General features: G+C 38.9%; 1 protein-coding gene and 1 pseudogene across 1 annotated transcript; one reads left to right on the plus strand and one right to left on the minus strand.

Moving 5' to 3' along the window:
• Nucleotides 1–922: 922 nt before the first annotated feature.
• On the minus strand, nucleotides 923–5,062 carry LOC138038464 (PCNA-associated factor-like). Its single transcript, XM_068884333.1, has 3 exons — nucleotides 4,912–5,062; nucleotides 4,035–4,184; nucleotides 923–2,177 (listed from the first exon to the last, which is right to left on the minus strand). Exons 1-3 carry the CDS (start codon nucleotides 4,946–4,948, stop codon nucleotides 2,044–2,046), a joined length of 321 nt encoding a protein of 106 aa, XP_068740434.1. The 5' UTR covers nucleotides 4,949–5,062; the 3' UTR covers nucleotides 923–2,043.
• A 2-nt stretch (nucleotides 5,063–5,064) lies between these two features.
• LOC138032692 (uncharacterized) overlaps nucleotides 5,065–8,278 on the plus strand; it is a 20,352-nt pseudogene continuing 17,138 nt past the window's right edge.

Here is an 8,278-nt window from a genome sequence, read left to right on the forward strand (position 1 = left end):
TTATTGGACCCAGTTGTTTAAAGCCCGATTAGCTAATCCTGGATTTGTGGAAAGTTTTCTTTCAGTTTATTTAGTTATTAAAGTGTTTTTGCAAGATTGTTAGCTTTCAATTCTGAGTTAGACTTTTTTGTTTTCCTGCAGCATAAAGCTAGATTGTTAAAGGAAGGCTCTTTTGGCAGGCAAAACTCAAACCTTGGTTTGTATTTAATCATGGATTAGAGATATTCAGCTCTATTCATATGATTCTCTGTAAGTTACTTAACCATTCGTGCTAAATAACTTGCCACATATTTACATGTGAGATGGCGCCTAAAGTTTGAAGTCCTTACCTGGGGTGTCTTGAAAACAAAGACCCCTTAGACCCAAAGACTCGAAAACGAAGAAAGTAACCCAAAACCCTCAATCTGGCTAACCCTAGGCCTAAACCCAGCCAAACCTTTGTGCTTTTCTAATGTCAACATTAGTCTCCTTCGCAGCCATTTTTTGGATGTCACGCAGCGTTGCGTGACATCCAAAAAACGGCTGCGAAGGAGACTATGTCAACATAGACTAATTACAATAATTTACAAGATAAAAGAAGTGAGGTCTGTATCAATACAAGGTCACTGGTGGCCTTGCAACCATTCATAGGCTAGGTTACTGAGCAAACAATGCTCTTTATCACTCTTAGCAATAATTTGTCAAGGTATATGACATGTGTTCTTATTTAAGTTGAAATTCGCCCTTTGACGTCCAAACCGGCCAGACTTAGTATTTTACTCTGTCTAACGCCAGAAGATTTTACCCGTCAATGGGGAACCCCTGGGAGTCAATGGGTTAATCACTCACTGAAAAACCCATGTCCCCATTAATATGGCCTCATAATGCAATAAAATGTTCTGATACTGGGAAGAAAGATTTCATGCAAGAAATACTCAAGTGGTTTGAAACCCATCTTTAATCTCTTTATTAACTAATGTATGTTTCTGATGACATCCATAGTTTAAAAGAATATCATTATTACATACAATACATTTTATGGAAGTTATGCTGAACATGTTACAAGATGACATGAAGTGGTAAATAATGTACTGCATGATAACGCTTTGATGTATACTGTATAAATTATACAATGACAGGCAATTAAGAAAACGTTTCACTTTTACAACTGTTTTAACACAGTTCTAAACAAGTAACAATGACAACTTTCAATGTCTTCATATACAAGTGAAAGGGAAACACTTTGCATAATAAACTAGTATGCTCATTTGTTTTAAATAGCCTATCACGGTGCACTTTTATATCAAGCAGGATGCTGTAGAATGAACTTAACCAAACTGACTATCACTATGGATGCATAGAGGTGTCAGAAGGTTGAAAAGGAGGAAGTGAAAATAAGAGAAGAGGTCAAGAAATACTTGCTTAACAATTATTAACAGTTTGATAGTTGAGAGTAGCTGGCCATGACAACAAAGGTGGTGAATTTTGCAGGCAGTGGCAGGCAGCAATTTTTTCACCACCACGCAAAAGGGGGCATTCAAGGTCTGTATGCATAATGTACAATGTGACTTATAAAACTTTATATTTTAAAGTGTAGCTTAGTAATTAAGTAGTAACATTTAATAGCCTCTGTGACAGCCTGCCAGCATTGTGGTGAACACATACTCAAGCACCTCCATGTAAAAAGTGACCTTTTCCATCTTATTGTCCTCAGTTTTGTTGTAAGCCTTCTCAGTACTCTAGACAGGTCTTCAAGAAATTAAAACCAGTTGCATGAATTTGGATGCAATGTGATCATATAAAACTGGGCACTTATGCATAGAGCCTCGTGTATAGTTGTGAGATTACATAAACTGGCAGTCTAATAATTACAAATGATTGAATAGCTTTTTCCAAACCCCTTAATATATATATACATGTAATTAATTATCACCCTGCTAGCTGTTTTTAAAAACGTGTATCACAAAAAAAATGTAACACACCCCATCTGGAATAAATACTCTAAACAAAAGGAATCTAACTAATAATTAATACGAAAGTAGTAACAATAGGAATCCTTTTCTGTCAATCTTCGTCAAGTGGTGTGATCCCAGGTTCCACTGATGACATGCCAGGGTGTTCACTTGCAACTGATGATCCTGGATTTTCTGGGGAGATTTCATTGCCGCAGTTTTCTTTGGAAAAGAAATCTCCAATTCCTGCAATTAATGACATTTGCTAACATGACTGTACCTGTACCATCATGGCTTCTTACTCTTTTCAAACTGCAAAAACTTGATTTGATGCACAAGTCATTTATTTTCTATTTTCACATTCCTCATAAGACAATATGTTTGCCCCCACTAAATTTGCATAACAAATGCAGAAAACAATGGATATGGAAAATTTGGGGGCCAAACAAAGTGTATTATGGGGAACATGAAAATAGAGAATTGCAGCACTCACTTTGAGACCAACAAAAATGTTAATACAATTAATTTTACAACAGGTTGTGATGCTCTTTAAGTATAGCAGGAACTAAAATTTAAATCGTTATAGAATCTTATCATCACGTCATGTTAAGATACACTTTATAAGTCACCAATTAATTTATAATTAAAATAATTACAGCATAAGACAGATAGGAAAAAATCCTGTATGATGACCGAGGAGTCTGGAGATGTACTCTATCAATGACTGGGGATTTGATAACTATACGTTTATAACTTTATATTCTAGCAACATTGTAATGTGGTCCCATTTGATAAGATGCCCTTCAACGTCATTCAGCCTGATTAACCAAATTAAGGTGGGAAAATTAAGGAACTTCATTTCAGAGTATCATGAGCAAGGCTGTTGCCTAACAGGAGCCTGGTAGCCTGGGGCTCCCAAAGAATAGCTCTGGGCGCCTTAATTTTTCACAGCAACACCTTTCACTTCATATGTTGGGCTCCTAAGTTCTCAGCCTTTAGCTCTGAGGGCCCCTTTAAAATTTTCTTAGGCAGCAGCCTTGCATGAGTATGGAATGGTTCTAAGAGGAGTTGAACCTTCATGCATAACCGTCCATTCACTTGTTTGGATTCTCTACCACAAAGCTGTAAAAGACTGATGGTAGCAAGACCATTAAACTAGGCTCTGGTGACATCGTCTTGCTATACTACTGGAAATGAAACGTTACGGCTCTGTCAACTAAACCTCTTTCTCCTACCAGTCTTCTATTTCTTAACGCTGGTCATTAGAGCTAGTAATATTTAATAACTTTAATATTGTTATTATGATAAGCCATGACTGGATGCACACCAGGGACTTCCCAGAAAATCTCCAGCTGGCAGCATGAAATTCATTTTAACTTGGAACCTCCAGTTCTCAATTCCAGGCCTTGGTTAAGGATTTAGACAATGAGCAAGGCAGCTAGGCATAACAAATGTAATACTAGCCAAATCTAACTCCAACCTAACCCTTATCATTCGTAATGTAGGAGGTAGTGTGGCCCAGTGGTTAGGGCGCTTGCCTTGAGATCTGGAGATCCCGGGTTCAAGACCTGCTCTGACCACTCGTTGAATTTGTTCCTGGTAGTCCCAGGTTCAACTTCCCAGCTGCACTTGTAAATAGCTGACTGGTTTGCCTCCGGCCAGTTGGGATTCTTAACAGTTGTTGTTGTTGTGTTCTGTTGTTTCGTTGATTGTGTTTCATTGGCCCTGAAAAGCCCCTATGGGGAGCGGTCAATTAAGTATGTTTTTTTTTTTTTTTAATGTTGAATTGAGCCTAAATTTTTTGAAATTAATATCCATGTCTAACAAAGACCATTTCCCTTGCCTTGCCTTGCCTTAAGCACTTATGCCTCCCAAGCCCTGCAGAATGTGAAGCCTGGGTGAGGCATTGAAACTATTATTGTAAATAATGGCCAAAACCAACCATAAACTAACCCTAAACCTTATTTGCACTTAACCTTTCCCTCCTTACAGCCACACCTGTGATCAATGCCACAAAACTGTACTCCTCGATAAAGACAAAAAGGGGTAACTCAAATCTATATATGAAATACAGTGCATAGTACAATACAATATTATATTTACCTTTTTGCCACTTAGGAGATGGCCACCATCTCACGGGATTTCCGCCAGCATACTTATTTTTACCAGAGCTGGTTGGTGACCCCAAGCTGCTCGCAGCAGAGGATGACGATGATCCGCCAACTTGTTTACGTGGAGCCTTAGCGCCAGCAGCTATGACAACAAGAGTACATGTTACTATTAAAAGTACTAAAAAAATATGCTTTTGTCTCTTTAATATGTAATAGCCCTTTTCCCGGTTAGTTTTTCTCATTTGCATTACAATGTAATCTAACGTGGATGCGAGGCAATTTCGTGTTAAAACTACAAAATAGCCCGAAATTGCCTCACATACATGCTAGATTATATTGTAATGCTAATGAAACAAACTAACCGTGAAAAGGGCTATTGCCGAACAAACATTCAAATGAAGGAGCCATGCAGCTGAATTCATTTGTCAAATGACAACCAAACATCAATGTGGGCAGTAAATGGAATCTAAATGCTGCAATTGAGGTCACTCCCTGAGTCTTATGAAAACCGGCAAGCATGATTACTTGCTACCTGAACAAAAGCTTATCTGAAAATCCACATGTACATTGCAAAAATTGCCACTATACATTTTGATTTTTGGGTTGACCTTTGGGTGCGCTGTGGAAAGAAAAGCGAAATATGTTTCCAAAGATGGTGAGTAGTCAAGAGAATATTATTTTGTTCTTCACTGAAAGCGATTAAAGTTACACCACGGCTTTTAGAGTGCGATCAACCAGTTCTCTCGCAAAATCGGTCACGCTTTTTATAAGCATTCCAAACTCCAAATGCCTGAAATGAACACAATTTCCCTCCAAATTCAAGTCAAAGTGGATTTTAGTTCCTCGAGATGACTGTCTCGATCACCTACCTTTTCTTCCAGCCCCATCAGCTTTCGTCCGCACCATTCTTGAAACAGCAAGTTCGAACTAAAGTGAAGTACTTCAAAACTAAAAATGTCTTCCCTCGAATCTTCGAATACTCGCGCCTTTTTATCCCCAAGCTTCATTGTGAGGCTCTCGCCAGTTGCCACAGCAACGCCAGATAGAAGCAGTCTCGTGTTTATGCGTTTTGGTGCTTTGATTTTCAAAGTTTTGAAGGCGTTGTTCAATTTTACACTATTTCTGGCGTTGTCTGACTAGGTAAGTCCAAACGAAAAGAGGTTAAATCTTGAATCCGCGGCATGATCCGTCTAAATGGCATCTGGCCGATATGTACATTTATCGATATCGGCTAAGTGATTTATGACTTTATCTATGTAACCTTTAGCTTTACATGTAATAGCTTCATGTAGATTGAGTTAGGGGAGATTTTGAGGAACGTTTTAGGCAGATTAGTTTTTGGAAACTTACGAGGAATGTTTCAACAATTCTTCATTTGCTTCTATGATGCATAGTAGTTGCGATTTCATTACATCGCTTGCCCACAGACTTAACTATTGTAATCGCATGATTGCTACTCTCTGTTAGCAGGGGCGAGAAGACTTCTGCAAGCAGGGAAGCTCTGCTACATTTTGCTGCATGATTTGGGCATGGTAAACCAAGGACTTAATCTCCGATATTGTCAAGGACAATTATATTATTTTGGTTTTGGGTTTTTTTTATCTTTTAATTATAATAGAAAGTCCTTTTTCTTTCTGGGGAGATAATATATTTCACATAAGAAAGTGCTACCTTCTTCAGCTCAGGTGTTTCACGAATGTTATCTATTTGTGGCTCACTCTAACCATCATTTGGATTTGCCAATTACTTCCCGCCGTCCAGCCACATCAAGTTTTTTAAAGGAGTTTTGTTTATTTCAATGATTTTTTAAATATACAGTACATATGTTGTGTTGTATGATCTTTTATACATCTCCTTTACCAAGCTGAAAGTCTTAACAGTACACCTCTTTACTTTAATACGTTACAGGAAGTACATGTTTATGCGCCATGGCAGAAGTAATAAACAAGATTCCTGCTCAAAAGACTGGCTCAGAATTTCTTGTTGCTTCTCACTTTACAATAAGCCATGAGGACCGTTGGGCACCTAGTCAGGATCCCCATGTATACAAGAGTACATTTAAAAAAGACTACCCACCCCTCCCCTTGACTAAAAGGGAGCGCATACCCTCACCATCTCCTGCGACAATCATGCACAAGGATGCTCGCTTCAATGACAAGTGTTCAATGACGAGAGGTCACTTTGTTGAAAAACCACTAGAAAAACGTGATTATCAAAATGCTACGTCCGCACTAACAAAAACAAACTTCAAGATGGATTCTGATAGACAGTTGAAGTCATTTCATACCACACATAAAGAATATTATCCTGTTCGACCTCTTGATGAAGCAAAAAATCCTGCATCTACAGGAAAGACTGATTGGATGCGAAGCTATATTCCCCAAGGTAGCGTAATTATTGTTTCATTGATCTGGTGTGCAATGTTATTTGAATCTTTTTTTAACCCAATGACTGCTGAACATCCCCCTGTTGACGAGTAAAGTCAAACAAGTTTCACTCCCAGGGGTCAATAGGTTAATCATGAAATTTTATTTGCACAGCACAGCAAGCAATGAAGTGGTGTGCACAGTCAAAAAATTCCACCTCTCACACGTGTCTTTGATGTACCTTTTTCATGGGGGTCTCAGGTCTTGCAGTCACTTAAACTGCAGTTTTACACCCAAACCTCAAAGAGCTTTTCTGTACAGTGGGCTGCTGAAAGCTATTTTAGCTTGCAGCAGCCAACTTGTTACAGAATTTTAATACTATATGACGGTAGATATTTCTTGCATACAGAAGGAGCTGTTGCACTACAAGTCCACATTTCCAGGTGTGCAGTGCAATTCGATACTGGGGGACCCCAGTCAAATTTTGTGTTGAAGGGGGGGGGGGGGGGGAAGAGTTCTGGGATGGTCCATTTCCTGGGGGTGGGTGGGTGAGTACACAGGGAGAGTTGATGCGAGGAACAATCTCCAGATGTAAGATTTTTCTTTATACATGTATTCAGGTGACAAAGAAAAGGAACTGTGGCCTCACTCTGACTATCGTAGCAAGTTTTTGGGTGAACAGCTGGGTAAAAGAGACGTCTTACAACCCTTCGACAAACTGGCAGGTCCTCCAACTATCAGGGGGGATGACCGATCACATCACTTGGGTCATTTTACAACCACAACTAAATCAGAGTTTGTTGGTCGTTATTTACCAAGACATCAACTCACGGATCCATCCTTGAGGGTAAGAGAAAATAGGTTATCGTGATTTCAAAATCTCATTGTTACAAAGTACATGATATTGTCAAATGCAACAGTTTAGGTCATGCACTCCAGCTCAATGGCTTCAGTAAGTTCATGCAGTCAGACAGCTTACGAAAAGCATTGGCTATGTCAATCAGAAGTTGGCTGCTTTTTTCCATAAATGAAGCTAATTGAAGACTGATTCTTTCAAACCTAAAACCTAAACCTAAAATTCATTTTGACAATGGCAACATGACGTCCCCAAAACATGATTATGATTATTGCTTGTCAAATGTAGAATTTGGTGCCACTCTTTAAACAAGGCACGCTCCCCGACACCCCTAGAGAAAGGGGCTAACAAGCCCCTAGCTTGTCAATAGAGTCGGTTACATTCAAGTTTTATTGATTTAGTTTTGAAAGACAATAATACTTTTGATTGGTTGATTGATTTTTTGCTTTTATCTATTCATAACATTTTTTGGATTATTAAATTGAAAACTTGTTTGACCAAATTTACTTAATAAATACATTCACTAAAGGACAGAGGATCAAGCATACCTCAAGGAGATCAAGAGAAATGTAATTACTCCACATCAACCCAGCAGGATTCATTCCGCACTCCAGGGTTAAGAGATTTCCACACATTTGACAGAGAGTCTGCTGTCAATAAATTACGGAAAACTACATTTCAACTTGGTGACAGACGGATTCCTGGGCATCTGGGGACCACAGCAGGGGATTCCTATCCATCCCGTCTAATGACAGGTAAATGAAGGATCTTAACCGATTGACTCCTGGGGGTTCCCCACTGACGAGTAAAATTGTCAGGTGTTAGTCTGGCCGGTTTAGGCCGGTTTAGGCTGGCTAATAGGTGTCAAAGGGTTAATTTAATGATTCAGTACTCAGATATTGCTCCTTATGTGAGGGTAGCAAAGCTCAGAGTAAAATTAACATGAACATCGTAATTCAGTAGTTCCAAGACATTTCTGTTGAATTTCATCTATTAGATTTATATTCAGCGTTG

This window comes from Montipora capricornis, chromosome 2 (genome assembly GCF_036669925.1).
Source record: "Montipora capricornis isolate CH-2021 chromosome 2, ASM3666992v2, whole genome shotgun sequence".
Lineage (NCBI taxonomy): Eukaryota > Metazoa > Cnidaria > Anthozoa > Scleractinia > Acroporidae > Montipora > Montipora capricornis.